Here is a 19,549-nt window from a genome sequence, read left to right on the forward strand (position 1 = left end):
GATTCTATATATGTAATTTTCTCAGATATTGCAACCCTTTTATATATATAATTTCTTTATTTTATGTTAAGAAATATCTTATTTTTTTATTATAATATTATTTTTCTTTTTATTAATTAGCTAAATATTTTTTCCATTTACTTGCTTACCCCCTGGTTGATATATTTATGAATACGAAATACCATACATTTTTTGTATTAATCATATTTAAATCCGAAAACTTATATTTACCTGAATCCTTATTACCATATGTTGAGAATTTGTAATAAAATTGTATATTATTTATATTTTTGATGGGTAGAATAAATATAAGTACAATTATATTTTATTTTGTTTAGTTCTTATTTATTATAATATATATACCTTTAATCATTTGTCATTACTTCGTTTTATATAATTTCAGTTTCTTGTCAATAATTCTAAACTTTGTCATATATTTTTTATTTCATTTAAAAAAAAAATTATATCATAGAAAATGGGGAAAGGAAGTAATGCTTGCGTAAGTACAAAAAAATAAAAATACCATAAATTAAAAAAAATGTAATTTTTGATGGCGATTAATCTCATACTTTATATATGATTTTAACAGAAAAGAAACCAAGCAAGGGAAAGGAAAACTGTTGAAGTAAAAGGGGGAAAATCACAAATAAAAGCAAATCAAGAAGCCCTTAATGTCATATGCAAAGTATATAAAAAATAACAAAACTAAAATATTTATATGCGTTAATACAACCATCTACATGTTTATATGCAACATTTTATACAATTTTATGCATACATGAAATGTAACTATTTAATAAAATAAGAAATTTCGCTTTATTGTATTACATAAAATAATCGACTGTAGATATATATTGTTTTTTGATTATTATAGGTATGCTATACTGCATTTATGAAGACACAAAGTATTTCACAACTAGCAGAACATGCCCAAAATAGACATGGAAAAGATGTTAAAGAATGCTTTCCTGATAAATTTTGAAAAGGATACACATATATAAATGATTTAAATTATATGTGCATGGTGTATAACCATTTTATATGATCATTTTGAATTAATGCATTCTCTTTATTATATATATTTCTTTATGATGTTATTTCGACGTCTATTTAGCGTCATTATTTTATTTTTTGTGTAATTCATACTTTATAATTTTTATTAAAGTATAATAGAATATATTTTTTACAAAATTTAAGAAAGTTAAAAAAAAACTCATTTGTTTTATCATGCAAAATTTACATAGTCATTTTCAGCGAATATAATAATGTGTATAAATCGAAAAAAAAACATTCATTTTTCAAATATACATTATTTAGGATGCTTAATAAGATTTCCATTGTTTTTAATACAAATGGATTAATCTCATATTTTATTAATTTAAATATATGACAAATAGAGGATAATTTATTTTTTATAATTTCTACTTCATCACAAAAATAACTATTGTAATACAAATTTATATTATTCTTAAAAAATATATAAATATTTATTAAAAGAATAATTATTTTATTGAACAAATTAGTCAAACAAATAATAAAATTCGAATCAAACAAATCAATATTTTTATTAGATTGTAACAAAAATAAATAATCGTCTAATTTTTTTTTGATTTTTGAAATATAATTTAATCTTAATGATGACAAGAAAAGTATTATAAATATATCTCCATTATTATTATGTATACTGCTAAACCCTTTGTTACTAAAACTTATTAAATTGGTAATTATATTTTCCCATACTTTGGGATGTTTCAATAAATGTAGATCAATATTGTGGGATTTGATTTCACTTAATGATTTATTTAATTTAACTGATAGGCTTGATATATTTATACTTTCAACAATTTTGTCTTTTTTTCGATTGGCCAAAGAATCAATAAAATTGTTAAAATCAATCTTTGCTTCTGTATCCTTCACAAAATAACTTATCGCATTTTTTTCAGTTATTATATGAATGTTATAAATATAATAAAACGTAAATAAATGGTTTAGTAATATATTGTTTATGTATAGATTATATTTTTCTTGATCAAACAACTTTGGTGGGTTATAATACAAAGAATCATTAATACAACTTTTTACTTGATAAATGCAAAAGTTCAACATATATGCTGCTATTTTGTTATAATATAATGATACGTAATAAATAAAAAACTCAGTACATGTTATATCTTTTATATTGTTTGAAATATTTAATACATTTTTTTTCATAAAGTGTATTATTGCAACTTTTGTTTGATATCTTATTGCCTCATTTTCATCATTTAGCATGAATATTAAACTACTATATAGTACAATAAAAAAACTTGTAAATAAATTATAATCTCTAAGATGCTTTAAAGGATTTTTTATATAAATAAAATCGCAGGTAATATTTTGGCTTAATGATTTTTTATATACGATTTCTCTTATATATTTGTTTAGCGGATTCATATACCAATTTTCAAATTTTTCATTTCGCACACAATTTTTCTGTGATTCATTTTTAAAAATATTATAATTTGGCTCATCTTCATTATTTATGTAATCATTACTGCAATGAACACAGTTAGTACTACTTGTAGAATAATTACTCTTTGCTATATTTTCCTTATTTTGGTAATATATGTTATGCATTTCATCTCCCATATAATAGTATTTTGATACATATGCTTTCTCGTTTTGATTGGACGTAGATTGATTATTATTTTCAATTTTTTTTAATTGTTCTTCTTTCTTTAAAATAGTATTATAATTATACTCTATTATACCATAATTTTGAAAAACTCGTGTAAAATATTTCATATATGTTATAGAATTTTTATTACAATAAAATGAAAAAAAGTTTATAAAAAGTAAAAAATAAAAATATACGTAGTTAATAATACAATTATCTTTATTCTGATTAAGGCAAGAAATTATTTTACTCTTTTCATTATCTACATAATCTATAATATTCTTAATGAAATCATTTTCAGAAATACCATTTTTCTGTTTTCCCATTTCTTCAGTATTACCATTTTCAGTAAAATACTTTACACATATAAGATAACTATACGAAATCATATATTTGTCTAGATAATTTTTATTTACATTTTTCATATAATACTGTTGCATTCTTTCAAATATCATTAAATTCTCAAGAGAAATAAAATTTATGATAGTTAATATTATTCTAATACAATACTTAATTATTTTTATATTATCTTTATACGTCTTCATTATTTCAAACAATAATAAATACAAATATATATAAACCCTTTCGTCAATTGAATCGTAATTCGATGTATTATTATTATATCCATGCAAACTTTGATTATATAAAGCATTGTCTAAATTTTGAGAAACGTTATTTTTATCATAACATGAACTTTTATCATTTGTAATAAATACTGAAGCAACACTATTTTTATTTTCTTTTTCCATATAATTTGAGAAAAATTTAAAAGTGTTATAACATGATAATTTATTTAATTTGTGTTCTTTTATTTTAAATTCTGTTTTTTCGATTTTTTTAATATTTAATACCCAATTGTATAAAAAGGCTTCAATATGATATTCATTCTTGTTCGATACATATAACTCTAGAATTGCTACAAAATTATTTATATTTTTTAATATTTTCATTATAAATTGATTTATTAGTACTGATATAAACATATCATTATTATACAATTGCATTTTATTAAACAATAATAAGACTATATTTTTATTTATTGATAGCGATAACTTTTTATACAGAATATTTAAATTTTGTAGAATTAACAACATTTCAGAATAATTTGTGCTTTTTATAAATATATATAAAAGCTTAAAAAAAAGGTTTTTAAATTTGGTTTGATTTTCATCAATTAGTGCTTGTATTTCCTTTCTCTTGCAAAATTCAATTAATAATAGCAAATAGTGATTTTTGTTTTTTCTCTTGTTATCGCTGCCATTATTTTGTGCAACATTTGTTATTACTTTGTCTAAAAAATGTAAAATTAACTTTACTTTCTTTAATTTTAAGTAAATATGCAAATAAACATTAACAATTATTCTGCATATTAATGATTGAACAAAATAATTGCCATATTTTAATAACTTTTTAAAATATTTTATAAATAAGAAATATATGTGTATATTGCCCACATTGCTTGTACTACTCTTTATACTGTCTATATTGTCAATATTATTATTGTTTTCATATTCATTACAGTTATTGTTTTTTGTTATCATATCTTGATCATCTTCATTATTTATATCAGGCTCTATATAATATTCTTTTTTGAAAATAGTGCTCATATTACTTATACAGGATAAATCACCTTTATTATTATAAAGTAAAAAATAATCATCATTGTTAAAAATTATAATGTTTGAAAGGAAAGCTAATATAGGTATAAACTCGGCATACATATTTGAATAATCAAAAAATGGCATGCATTTTGTTGTATTAAAAAATTGGCCATTTAATAATTTACACTTTTTCATAAATATGTTTAAAAATATTTTCAACAAATTAACGGAGTTAAGTAAATCAAAAAATGTTAAATTAATATTTTTAAACAATCTTGATTTGCTCCCTGTACAAAAATAATACATATTTGACGATACATGATAAGAATAATTAAGCTTGGCTAATAAACGCTTTGTCAAAATATTATACAATGACATACTTGAACTTTTTAGACAAAAAAATTTGCTCTTATAATACATTAGTGATATTTTATATGTATCATTAATATATCCATATAATGTTTTGTTATCTATAATAGTGTAAATATATTTTATAACGTTTAAGGAAATAACTTTCTTAAATTCATTATTGCCATTATACAAATAGTTAGTAATAACTCGTATTATAAAGTTATAAATAATACATTGATCTTTTATTTTATACGATTTAGCTAATGAAATTAAAGCTAAACAAACATTATTTGATTTTCTTAAGAAGTTTATATTAACTTTTTTATTATCAATTAATAAAATTTTTAATTTATCATTTATTTTGAATTGATTGTCTCTTTCAAAATAGTTATCGTAATTAGTGTCGTCAATTTTTCTACCTTTCCTTTTTTTATTTCTTAATTCACATTTATCATCATTTTCCATCTTAAATACACCTTTAAAAAAATCAGATGACAATAACTCATTTATATCAATATCATTAAAATCTTTTGATGACAAAATAATGTTTAGTTTACTAATAATTTTATTTAAAAATTGATTATTATATCCTTTATCCTGCATTTTATGAGGATATGTATTATCGTCGCTATTATCCGGACTAATATTATCATAATTCCATTTTTCTTCGTCTTTTTCTAAATTATTGTTTATTTCATTATCATTACATATATCTGTTTTCTCTTTATTTTGTTCAGCTATATTATTTTCCTTTTTAAATATAAGTAGAATGAAATATATATAAAATAACGGAATTGTTTGCATATCTTCATATGTTTGAGTTGTTATTATTTTACAAATATTTAATAAGCAATCAGACAAATATTGTTGGCAAGCAATGTGTTTAGAATATAATAACAAACTCAAAAGGTTTTGAATTATAAAATGAATTTCCGTGCTACTGAAAAAAAATATTGGGGTATCTTTTCTATTCTCGATATTTTGTTTCGTTTTTTCATCATTACTGTTGTTTCCTTTTTCATCTATATTTTTATTTTCATTCGAGTTGCTTCCAATTCTATTTGATCCATTTTGTGATAAAAAAATGTTTTCATTTTTTCTGTTGTAATGTATACTAAATATAAATGAAAAATCAATTATTGACGTAATCAAAATACATATGTACTTGATAGATAACCAAATAATAATTGATGTGGCTTCTTGCTCATTTTCTTTTTCAAAAAGTATATGCCCTCGACAATCAAAAAGAAAATCCTTTGAATTATTTAAAAATAAGAAATTCAAATAGTTCATAATATAGTGCAAAATATTACAAATGTAAATTTTTAACAAGATCAAATAATTATATGATGATACAGTAGTATCATTATTTAAGAAATATTTTGTTTTTAATTTATCAAAATTTAAGTATGACTTAATGTTGCATACACTAATTTTACAAAAAATTTTATAAAAATTTTCATCTACATTATTTTTGACAAAATTTATATTTTCTTTTAAATATAATATAAACTCATTAAGATAATAAGCTAGCTTATACATTTCACAATTTTCTACATGCTTGCATTTTGTTAATTTCACTAGATTTTCTTTTTTTATTTTATTAATAAAATTTTCCAAAATATATAATGGGATATTTCTAGCCATATTATATCCTTCATTATCATTAAATAAATAATTTATATAACTTCTTAAATGGATATTGTTTTCTTTTATACTTTTAATATCTCCAAATTTTATGTAGCAATTAAAAAAATTGCTAGGATAGACATTTTTATTAACATGAAGCTTGGAACTGTCGTTTTTTAAAATTATTATATAAGGATTATTATATTGATCTGATTGGTTGCTAATATTATAATTTTTTTTTTCAAAATCATTGTCACATAATAAAAATGTCTTCCTTTCGTTTATGCGATCATTAACGTTTAACGATATAAAACATAATTTTAACAGCACTGTAGAAAATGCATGGTCTACTTGCTTATGTGATTTAATTAATGATGGGATAAAATTATTTAGCCAATTAAATTTTTGTTGTCTAATCAGAATGATACTCACCGTTTTAAAGAACAATTCTTTTGACAATAAATAGAATTCCTTCCATGTTGTGTTTATATTAAAAAGAAAGAAAAAAAAATTTATATTTTCAAAATCTGCGCAATGATTTATTATTATATTTAATATATCGAAACAATAAGCAGAAGCCTCTATTCCCATATCTTTATTTGTATTTTTAAACAAAATATATATTATATTCATTAAGTAATAATTGTATAGAAAAATATCGCCTTTCTCATTAAAGTATTTATCATTATTAGATGAATGGAATATACAAGTAGAATATCCATTTTTTAAAATATTATTATCAATACAATGAATCTCATAATTTTTATCAATTACATTTTTATTACCGAATAAAAACATTAACGGTTTTTCTAAACTATTTAAATCGGTATAAATGTTTTTTCCCATTTTTTTGATATTTTCATTTTCTTTGCAACTTTTTATATGCTCATGCTCTTGTTTCCTCATTTTCCTACCAAGTTCTATCATTCTTTGATAGTAAATAAAAAACTTTTCAAAAAATAAGATAATGTATTTTCTATATGAATCCCTGCTTGTTCGCGATATGCTATTTATTGATGTATTTAAAAATGTTAAAAATAAATATAAGTCTCCCAAATTTAAATATTTGTTTTCACATATAAATGATAAAATTGGTAATATTACTTCATCGTTCGAAAAATAAAAAAATTTGTTTAATGTTTTTGTATCTAACAAGAAATTCCCATTTAATTCATAATAATAATTGTTTTTATAATTAACTAATTCAATAGGTTCATATTTTCTTAATGTGCATAATAAATATAATTCAAGATACATAATATTTTCTATAGAGCTAAAATTGTATAATAAATATTTTCCACTTTCGTTTTCTCGCCCCTTTAATTCTGATTCTAGTTCATTCTTATAATAATGAGTCTTGTTAAAATTAATAACTTTATAATTTAAAAAAATATTGTCTTCATTATTATATATCAAATTGTCATATAATATTTTTTCAAATTTTGTATTTTCTATTAAACATAATTTTATAAATTGAAAATATTGCTCGTTCATTTTAATATTCCTCATATCTGACATTTTACTGAGGTGCATAAACGGCTCTACATTGTTATCGTCATTATTTTGATTATTTTCCCCGACCGTGTTGGTATTTTCATTATATTTGTCGAAATATGGTTTCAAATGGAAATACTCTTTATTTAACACAAAGTACAAATAATTATTGTCGTTTTTATAAAACAATTCAATAAATTTTTTTATATAAAATGTTTTCATATAAAAACTGTTGGTTATTAAAACGTTTTTTATAAATATATAATATAACAAATATCTGTCTTCTGAATTATTAAATATATGCTTAATACATTGCTTTAATAATTCATATAAATTAAACATAAAATAATCATCATTGAGAAAAAAACAATAGAACAAATGTTCTAGGACATTTTGTTCACACATTGAATTTTTGAAATGTTTTAATAATAAGGATAAACATAGATATTTCTTTTTTTTGTCCTGATTAAATATGATATACGCTAAACTATTATAAATATCATTTTTTATAAACTTTGTTATTTTACTAGTAAGCAAAGATTCATAAACATTTATACAACTTCTCCATATTATTTTTACATTATACCAGGAATACTTTTTTAATATTGACAATATATTATTAATAATTATTTTATATAACTCTTTTAAAAATTTAATTTTACATTCATCTGAATCAAAATTTTTAAACATATTTTTTAAATAGCTTATTTCAGCATTTGTTTCAATGGAAAAAAGTTCATTTATTTTTTTAGAAATTATATTATCGCTTAAATGGTTTATATTAGGAATATCAATTTCTCCTTCTTCTATATCATAACTATTTTTGTCTTTTATTTGTACAAAGTTCACTATAGTATCATTTACATTTTTTAAATTATCTTGTTTTTTACATAAATCATGTTTGTTTTTATCACTGTCACAATCTTCTTTAAAAAAATCGTATTCACCATTTTGATGTATTTCATATAAATTATATTTACTAATGTCATGATTTTGTTCTGAATGAGTTTTTAATTTTTCATTTATAATTATTTGAAATGTATCATTATTTTCAAAACTGTTATTTTTTAAATAGCATTCTGCGCCAAGTTCAAAAACATATTTTAACTTGTCATTTTTTTGAAGCCAATAATTTATAGTTTCTATACATAAGAAAATTATAAATGGATTTTTATTACACTCATTTAATAAATTCCGTACTTTAAAAAATAACATAAAATAATAAAAACTATCATCGATAGTAATATTTTTCACATGTTTGTATTTTATAATTAAAATGCTTCGATATTTACATAAAGTCAAAAAGGGGTTTTCACTTTTTTTTTTCTTAATGACATTATCACATTCTCGTAATAATTTTTTTATCTGTGTAATAAAAAATAAATATTTATTAAACCTTTCGATGCTAATAAGGCTTTTGGTTTCGTTTATCTCATTTCCTATATCTTTTAAACATTTCCCTTCACATAGCTTATTTTTTATGCATTCATTTTTGTGCGACCCTTCATGCCTATTTTCAAGTTTACTGTTGTACTCATTTTTTTCATTATATTTTTCTGCGCAATTCAATATGCCTAAAATTGTTTTTTTATTATCGTCATTTGTTTTGTTTTTATTTATATCACACATAAAATTATTGTCTATCGTTTTATGATCAATCTTAGATTTGCAATCTTCTGAAGAATACCCCTCTTCAAAATTGGATTCTTTTATCATATAATTAGAGTACTCATTTTCTCTTAAGATGCTATGTATATGCTTTTCATAATTAATTATAATATTGTTTACTTGCTGATATATTAAGCACACATGTGTACATATGTCTTTATCAAAAGGAAATTGTAATAATATATTTTTTAAATTATTGGAAATGAGGGAAAATACGTTAAGCATATCATAAGTTAATTCTAGTGTTGCATTGCTATTAAATGTAATTAAAAAATTTGCATAAATGTTTAAATTATTTTGGTTTTTTGTTGAAAAATTTATTTGTAATTTCGTGTTTATATATTTTAATATATTAGTGTAAAAAAAGCCTATACTACTATTAAATATATCATAATTATTTATTAAATATTCAATAACTAATGTTTTATAATTCATGCAATAATTATTATCCTCATCGACGTTTAAAAATATCCCTTTTAAAAAATTATATATCAACTCGTGCTTCCATTTATTATTGTTAAATATATATAAATTAATTATCTTAAAAGGCGCTTTTTTTTTTTTTAAATTTTTTAAATATACAATTAAATATATAAAATATTCTCCAATTAATATATTTATTTCATTACAAATCGAAAAATTTTTATAATAACCAAAAAATTGTGTTACATACTCCTTAATGTCTGTTACATGTACATCACATTTTTTCCACCAAAATATTATCTCTTCTTTATTTAAAATATCTGAGCAAGCTAATTTTGATACAACTGATTTGTGAATATCTATTAGCTTTTTCTCGATTATATCAATTTCAATTTTTCGAGTTTTTTCAAACAAATGCAAATCTGCCATTTTCCTTTAAAATTTCATTTACATATATGTATAATATTATTTTAGTTCAACTCTTTGATTTTGCATTGAACAGTATTTTTTAAACCCTTCCATATTTATATCATGTAACTATATATAATATGCTATTATAAATACAACTATTTAAAAAGTATATATTTATATATTGAATATATAATTACAATCATATCATTTCTCATAAATAATAATTTTTTAATTCATTTTGGTAAATGAGAAAATATTTATAGCCGACAAATCTTCCACTTTTCACCATATATATTCGTGTTTATATATGTTCCATAACATATGCACGTTAATTTTTATTTTTTAGGATAGTGGTAAACATTTATTCAAGAATTATATAATACATATTTTTTCACATATTTATAGAAATATTCATTTTTTTTTTTACAAATTAATATACTTTGCAATCTCTATTCATTTATTGATCTCCTAACAAAAAATAATAAATATTATAGGCGTTGTTGGATAGATGAAGAAAAAACTTATACTATTCATCCAAAAGGAAGATTATTATTATTGTAATTACTATTATTCAAATTGATTTTTTCATAAATGTTTATAACAAAAGAGGCCAAGGCCCCTTTACTTTTGCCATTATACAGAGGTAATTTAATTTTATACTCAAAAATAATAAATAGAAGCCCATATTTATACATTTATTCGAGAAAACATGCTTATGCTACATTCTTATTATATATCAAATCATATATTCACATAAACTCATTTTTTTTTATATAGTTTACGAAAGTAACAACATTTTTTTGTGTCAAGGAAAAGTAATAACAGGGCCAAATATATTTCATCTAATATTCACATATTTAATCATAATAATTTCCGTTTTACCTATCTATGTAATTATGTAAGTATTAAAATATAAATTTAAAAAAATTAGATAATTAGCAAGTAATATTTAAAGCCATATACATATCAAATCGTGAATAAGCAAAAAACAAAAATAAATATTTAAAGCTTCTAATTTTGAAATGAGACAATAAAAGTGAAGGGTATTGGATAATTATCCACAGAACTATACCCCCTTTTTACAAATCAATGTTTATGGCATTTCAGCATACAAATAATTATAAAAAATGACTCATTATATTATTAAAAATATGTATAGCTATAAAATCATAAATATATATTTTTTTATTTTTACGCAATTATAGATGCCCGTATATAGAAAGCTACACAATATTGGGTTGCATCATATCCGCATTAACAGTCTTTTTTATTCTCGTTTTATTTTTTTTAACAACAACCGCATTTTGTGACCCTGGAATGTAAGAATAAAGATAAGTTTATTAATAATAATATAATAAAATAAAATACTTATCACTGTGTAATATATTATTCATTTATAGAATTCCAAAGAAAAACTATGTTGACTTGGCTTTACCAAAAGGAAGAAGTATGAAATAAATATAAAAAATAGCATATTAAATATTAGCAATCATAATTTTTTTATTTACTATTTTTGGAATTTTTCATATTTTTTTTAATAGCGGCTTTCACTACTGCAAAAATAAATGGCACAGTTATAAAGCAATTTTGGTGTGGTAAGCAACTTTTCCTTTAATTTTACTATTTATTTTTAAAGCATAACTATATACTTGTCATATGCTTATTACATATTTATTGATAAAACAAAATATTATAATAAATGAATAATCCAACCATTGTAATATATCTTTTGTTGTGTTTTATAGTTCACTGTAACCATTTCAAGGAGCCAAGAAGCAAACATTGCTATACGTGCAACAATTGTGTTACGAAGTTTGATCATCACTGTGTCTGGTAACAAATAATAATAAATTTTTAAATATTTTATCATATTAATTTATTTTGCCGCCTTTTATAATTCCTTCCCTTATATACATAATATTTTTTCGTTATTTTTAATTTTCAGGTTAGGAAATTGTATAGGAATAAGAAATTATCGAAATTTTATTTTCTTTATATTCAACTTATCGATACTTTCAACAATAATATGTTTTACGTTTATCGGAATTTTTGTGGTAACATATTTAAATCAAAATTTTACATAATTGTTCTATTTCTATACTTTTAATTACACTTATAAATGTATTAATTATCTGATATATTTTATCTATCGTTTTTTTTACAGAGTTTATGTATTAAAGAATATGAAGGAGTAAAAATATCAGCAATTTATAATATAATATTTGAATTCCCACATATGTAAAAAGAAATAAAAATAATATAAAATTATAATATGTTTTCATTTATATATGCACAAAACACCATCATAATAACTATAGCACATTTTGATATTGTTAAATTCTTTTATACCTTTTCAGCGCTTTGTATATAATTTATACGCTTGTATTGTCTCTTTTATTAATCAATTTGTTTATTTACCATTTTAAAATTATACTTTTAAACAAAACGACATATGAAGACATTCAGGGATCGTATGCAGAAGGTAGTCCCTTCGATGAAGGTAATATATATACACATAATAACTCCAATTGTGTCTTGTTATTTTTTTATACCTTTGGTTTCTTACAACCATTATGTATACATTTTTATTTTTAACGCAGGAAAATTTACAAACTTAAGAAAGTTCTTTTTCACACCCACTATCAAAAAGTAAGAAAATATTATGAAAAATATAATTTTATTTCATTTTTTATTGAAATGCGCATAAAATGACAACAACTATATACTTATAATTTATTAATTTCAAAAAAAATATTTTTTTTTATTATAGGCAAATAAAATGGACAGAATGTGTTAAAGTAACATTTTAAATGAAAGTACACAACTTTTTTTAGTTCGCTCTTAAAAAATATTTTTTTAGTACCTTTTTATATATATTGTGGTTGTTTCATTCATTTTGTTTTTATTTGTATATCATATAATAATTTCATTTTTGGAATTCTATAATCCAAATATATTTTTTATAATGTTGTGCCATGCTTTTTTAATAATATTTTGTATATAAATTTAAAAAACTTATAAATATTTAAGTTATACTTAATATAAAAAAACAAAACATAATATTAAAAATATCAATAATAAAATGGAGAATAACAATCACACATACAAGGTTAATAATAATAACATGGTTAATTCAAAAAATACTTAAAGACAAATAAATATGAATATAACAAATATTAATAATACAGTATAAACATAAATAAAAATGTAACACCACAAATGGTAATATATACCATTTAAATATAGTGATGGATCTTAAAAATTACACCAAAAGAAAAATTTAAAAAGTTAATAAAATAGACATTTTAAAACAGTTGATTAATAAATAATTATAGATTGTATGAAACTCAATTAATGTACATGCATATATATTTATAAAACTATTAAAAAGGTGAATGGAAGCCTCTTATTTTGTCACAATTTTTGGGGGAATACATATTTATCTTTAATATAGAGTTTTCTTTTTTAGTTTTTATTATTTGTATTCGTCTTAGAAATTCATATATAATTTTTTTTGCGGAATACTATCATAAATGTCAATCAGAAATATTTTTTATAAAAAATAATGTTAAATCAATATAACTTTTTTTTCGGTTATTGATTATAGTTTTATCCGCTTTTTTTAACTCGTCTTTTTCTTTTTTCCTTTTTTTTGATGTATCATAAACCTTGATTTCCTTTCCTTCATTTATAAGTTTGCTCCACATGTGGCGGTTTCTATTTAACCTTTTTAGACAGTAGTTCCTACGAAGATAAAATAAGGCATATGCATTTTGTATATATGTATTATTTTTTCACGTATTTATCAACACATACACTAGTTAGAAGTATTTATAATATTCATATAAATAATTATTTCTATTATTTTATATTTTTTAAGTTAATTTTCAGTACTTGACAAATTGGGAATGATCTATATATGATAATTCTTCAAATAGAGGCATAACAACAAATTTTAAAAAGGCAATTTGGGATTGTCCTACTTCATTATGCTTTTTTCTATCACACAATGGAGAAATAGGTATATTATTATTTAATTCTTCATCCCCTTGAAAATAAAATTCACATAATACTCTTTGGCACCATTTATAATGTTCTCTCCATTTAACAGCCCCATGAGATATGTCTGCACTTTTAATAATCATTTTCATTAATGCTAATAAATCATCATCATCCTTTATATAATCAAATTTTTCATTTTCTCGTCTTATCCTAAATTTTGAAATGATTTCATAATGATGCTTCATATCTGTGCTCAGAATTAGTTCTATAATGTATGAACGTATTTGTCGGAATTCCTGAAAATGAAGCAATTAAAAAAATATATTTATATTTATTTATTATAAGGGCATAATATTTCTACAATTTAAAACAATTTTTATCACATATTACCTTTTCGGAGAATGATTTTAAAATATTACACTGATTTAGTTGTAAAATTTTAAACGTTATAGATGCGTGATAATTTTCAAGTACACTAATATCATTATAAATTATACTTAATGGATGAAAACTGTTAATAAAAAACATATTATTGTAACCAGGGTGACCTATATCATGGCAAATCCCTGATATAAACATAACTAGCTTCATTTTGTAATCGATGCGCTCAAATATTCCTAATTTCTTAGTTAAGCAAAAAAATTTGTGTGTTACCTAAAATATTAAAATGCATATAGTATTTGTATTATGTGCAAATTTAATAATAACAATGTGCAATATATTAATCCATTTTTTTGATTAAGAATGTTTAAAATAATTTTCTTTTTTCTAATTTTTCTTTCTTACCATGGTAGCATGCATAGTGTTGTGATACGGAACATTATTATATTGTTTTTCAACAAATGCTAAAAAATTTATAATTAAATCCATTGGTATTTTATGATCAATTGTACACATTACTGATAAATTGATATCAAAAAAGGGATACTTTTCTTTTTTAAAATATTTTAAGCAATTAAAATCCCATTCAGACAATATATTTTTATCAAGTAGTTTAATCATGTTAGTAACATGAGGTATATTTATATTTTTTAAAAATTTTTTAATATTATTTTTATCCATATCAACTTTATCTATACATATCAAATTTTTATAAGATAAGGGCGTATTTATCTTATAATCTGGGTTGAATTGGTCACTATTAAAATTACTTCCTTCTTTACTTATATATGCTTCTACAAATTTCTTGCTCTAAAAAATTAAAATTGAAATAAATATATATATGCATAAATAGAATAATAAAACATAAATTAATCTAGTGATAAACAAATGCAATTAATCCCCTTTCTAACAAGTTTACAATATTACTACAACTTTTACAACTATTATTTTTGTTACACAATTTATACATGTTAGTGTTATTCTTATTTCATTACCTCAAGTTTGTCGAAAAATTCATAGTCTACATTATAAAGGTTATCGGTTTTTGTAAGCGTTGACAAGCAACGTTCTAAAATGTCAACACAATAGGATGATTTTTTATGAACATTAAAATTTACATCCGGTTCGTTTTCCAGATCCACCATAACTTTAGTACACTACAAAAAACATGAAATAAAAAATGAATGATAATTTAAGAAATGAAAATAGCTCCGTCATTTATTTTTTTACCCATTTTATTTGAAAAATGTTAATTAAAATTCATTAAGCATCATCATGTAAATATATATAATGCAGCACTTTCATAATAACACTATATACAACTATTATAAAGTAAAAAATATGTTTACCTCTTTTATCATAAGAATTAAATCTTCTATTGCACTTGAAAATTGTTTATTATTATTTTTGTTATTTTTATTTATTCCCAATCCTGCTTTGTCTAATTTGCATCCAGTTACCTGTTAATAAATAGTATGAATAAAACAAAAAATGTAATTCAAATAATCTTAATATATATATTTATTATTCCGTGGCTATTTGATTCTATATATTTTGTAGAATAATTATGCATATATGCATCAATTCACATATACAATGGAATATTACATACTACTTTACAGCGTATTTTTAAGCATCATTATGCGTAATATATTCATTAAAAGCATATTCAATTCTTAATAAGTAATTATATTTATTATTACCATTATATTATAAAAAAAATATCTCATTTGAAATTCCGATGCGTAACATCCCATATATAGAAATAGACAAAGAATTACATATACGGCAATACGAAAAATCCTAAAAATTTGAAAAAAAAACAAATCAATTGCAACTATATTAATCCCCTTTTCTCTTGGTAAAAGCTCATAATTATTTTTGTGTTTATTATCATTTCGTATTTTCATAATTTTTTAATTTTCAATTTTTTAATTACACATATGCAAAAGGCATCAAATTGGGATTCCGTGATCTAAGGGTTATTATACTAATCGAATTTAATAGTAGAAATATTACATGTATAAACCAATTATACTTTGTTCTGTGATAAAAAATAGAAAAAATAAATAATAAAATAATATAAAATGAACAAATGAATTTGTGTTAAATTATTGGGATGCATTCATTCATAATCGCTATAATAACATCTTTTTGTTGCTTATCATTTGTATTATTATTTTATTTATATATTTTTATTGTTCCTTATTTTTTCTCCTACAAACCTGGATGTAAAAAAGACGTCCATAATTACAAGCGGAAGGAAACCATAAATATACGCCAAAGAATATACAGTTTCGACGGATGAAAATATATATGATCCTTCGTTTACTGCAAAATTATTATTTAATAATAAACTAGTAGCTATATTCCATGTTCCCCATATACTGACCATTACAGTAAATAGAACATACGAAATAAACTCTGCATATTTACTTAATCTAGTAAATCCAACAATTATAAAAAATATAAATATAATAGAGTTTAAGCTCATTAAAGTATTAAATAGTAAAATAATATGGCTGTCATGGTTCCATATATTCATTCTAAAAGACCATATGCATAATGTCCATATATATATTCCCAAAATTAACATAATTATTCCTATAATTATCATTTTTAAAGAAATCCAATTATTCAAGTTCAACACATATAATGCTTCTATTGTGTCATCTTTAAATTTTAATGGTAATTGAGATATTAACTCATTTTCACTATTACATTTTAAATAATGACTAGTAATATTACTTTTAAATGTATTGGTTTCATATTTACTATTAGAACCACAAGCATCATTATTTATTATTACGCTTGTTTTCCATATTTTATAAAAAATTTTTTCAAATATATTTATTAATCCTTTATTTTTTCTTGTCTTTGTTTCATTATATCTTTTTATACTATCATTTGATTCTTTAATATTTCCATAAAATTGGCTTGATAAACCGTTAAAGTTAGAATTAGTTCGAGTTCTATTTTTATTGTCTTTATCATTTATATTTACATTTTCATCAACATTTTTATTCATATTCATATCTATATTATTTTTAAGCATATTGAAAAATCTATTATTATTATCATAAGTACTACCCTTTTTTAATTTGTATAATTTCTGTCTATCTTCTCCACTATCTTCAAATGCTTCATAATTACCATTTTTATTTTTTGAATTATCTACTAGAGTTAAAGATTTGTGAGATTTGCAAAGAAAAATATTATTTCCCTTTTTCTTATCTAAATCGTTTATAAGCATTTCATGTGTAACATTATTATCATCACTTCTATTTTTTATATCAATTAAAATATGTCTAAGTTCATTATCATCTTTTACCAACTCTTTTATTATATGTTCATTATTGAATTCAGATATTTTGTTATTATCTTCATTATTATATATTTTATTATCATCTCCACTAGAATAACTAGAGTCACTGCTATCACTATATGAATCATCACTGCTCCAATTAGTTGAACTATTTCTCGAATTTTTATCATTTTCATTATTATAACTCATTTCGTTATTATGACATGTGTCAACTGGTTTATCATCCTGTGATATACCACTATCATTTTTTTCAATTGTGGTATATTCTTTTAAATCGATTACTTCATTATTTAATGTGATTTTTTTATATTTTTTATTATTTGTATTACTTGATTTTTTTAAATTACTATTTTTTATTATTCCCCCATTATTAATATCGTCAGATTTATTTGAATCACTTGTTTTAGTTGTAATTTTTTTCTCATTATTATTTGAATTCTCACTATTTTCTATTTTATTTTCGTTATTATCATTTAACATATTTTCTATAAAACTTTTTTTACTTAATATTACTGTATTTGTATTGGTTAGGGGATGCCTGTTTTCATCTTGATCACATTCATCATTATTTACATTACTTTTTTTGTTATTTACTTGGAATGTATCAGTATTTTCCATTTCATTTAAAATCACAGCATAATTATTTTTTTTTTGTATAAATAAGTGAAAAATTATGCAAAATGTATTTCACACTTACTAGTATTTCTATTGTCTGCTTTTATATTACCAAATATTTAATTAAAACTATTTATTTATACTATTTTATTGTTACAATTATTTTGCTATTATTGTACTATTATTACTAATTTTTTTATAAAAAATTAATTGACAGATTAAAAATCCAACGATTTGTAACAATGGATACTATGCATTGAAAATGGAACCATATGCACATATATAATATGCGATTATTTGTATTGTCTTTATTTATTCAAATATTCCAATTGTATTCCTGTCTTTATTATTATGGTTATATACAATGAATTTAGTTCATAAATTCGTGTTCCCCACAAAAAATTGTGTAACTATTATATAACCATCCAAAAGATATTAACTATTTAAAATGTCATACTGATACTTTAAATGTGAACAAAAAACAAATAAGCAAGATATAATAAAAATTTATATTCTAAAAACAATATAATAATAATATATGCTGAAAACAAAAATATACATCCATTTAAAGCATTTAAAAGGTGTTACTATTTAAAATACCAATATCACTTTAAATGGAAACGGAAAATCGATGAAATAATAATATAATAAAAATTAAAATACTAAAAACCAAATATTACCAATAAATAATAATACAAAGAAAAAGAAAATATATGTACATATAAATTATGGGAGAACGAATTTGTATTTTGAAAATAGTGTGTATATAAAGTGCATAAATAAATTTCCCCACAAAAAAAAAATAAATAATAAAATGTGTAAAAAACAAAAATAATATACAAACAATTTTAATAATAATCATATATAATTTACATTTTTTAGATTCTATTAAAGATATATTATTTGTTCAATGGAATTAATTTCTATTTATTTTGAAACATACTGCCATCAAATTTGTTTAAAAATATTAAAAATAAATTTAGAAAAATGGAA

The 19,549-nt window shown here is 21.2% G+C and overlaps 4 protein-coding genes across 4 annotated transcripts; 2 read left to right on the forward strand and 2 right to left on the reverse strand.

Moving 5' to 3' along the window:
- Window positions 1-475: 475 nt before the first annotated feature.
- On the forward strand, window positions 476-982 carry PVVCY_1402100 (conserved protein, unknown function; the record flags this gene model as incomplete). Its single annotated transcript, XM_008624813.1, has 3 exons — window positions 476-499; window positions 590-685; window positions 875-982. The coding sequence occupies 3 exons, from the start codon at window positions 476-478 to the stop codon at window positions 980-982; spliced, it is 228 nt and encodes a 75-aa protein (XP_008623035.1).
- A 254-nt stretch (window positions 983-1,236) lies between these two features.
- PVVCY_1402110 (conserved Plasmodium protein, unknown function) lies at window positions 1,237-10,251 on the reverse strand (the record flags this gene model as incomplete). The annotated part of the gene is made up of 1 exon (XM_008624812.1): window positions 1,237-10,251. The coding sequence occupies one exon, from the start codon at window positions 10,249-10,251 to the stop codon at window positions 1,237-1,239; it is 9,015 nt and encodes a 3,004-aa protein (XP_008623034.1).
- A 573-nt stretch (window positions 10,252-10,824) lies between these two features.
- On the forward strand, window positions 10,825-13,043 carry PVVCY_1402120 (palmitoyltransferase DHHC8, putative; the record flags this gene model as incomplete). The annotated part of the gene is made up of 11 exons (XM_008624811.1): window positions 10,825-10,876; window positions 11,011-11,131; window positions 11,439-11,552; window positions 11,634-11,680; window positions 11,775-11,828; window positions 11,979-12,066; window positions 12,179-12,287; window positions 12,398-12,471; window positions 12,591-12,733; window positions 12,834-12,882; window positions 13,004-13,043. 11 exons carry the CDS (start codon window positions 10,825-10,827, stop codon window positions 13,041-13,043), a joined length of 891 nt encoding a protein of 296 aa, XP_008623033.1.
- Window positions 13,044-13,769: 726 nt separating this feature from the next.
- PVVCY_1402130 (3',5'-cyclic nucleotide phosphodiesterase, putative) lies at window positions 13,770-18,559 on the reverse strand (the record flags this gene model as incomplete). The annotated part of the gene is made up of 9 exons (XM_037634850.1): window positions 13,770-13,977; window positions 14,128-14,531; window positions 14,626-14,889; window positions 15,022-15,426; window positions 15,612-15,773; window positions 15,966-16,076; window positions 16,320-16,419; window positions 16,556-16,660; window positions 16,842-18,559. The coding sequence occupies 9 exons, from the start codon at window positions 18,557-18,559 to the stop codon at window positions 13,770-13,772; spliced, it is 3,477 nt and encodes a 1,158-aa protein (XP_037490892.1).
- Window positions 18,560-19,549: the final 990 nt, after the last annotated feature.

Source organism: Plasmodium vinckei (genome assembly GCF_900681995.1).
Source record: "Plasmodium vinckei vinckei genome assembly, chromosome: PVVCY_14".
Lineage (NCBI taxonomy): Eukaryota > Apicomplexa > Aconoidasida > Haemosporida > Plasmodiidae > Plasmodium > Plasmodium vinckei.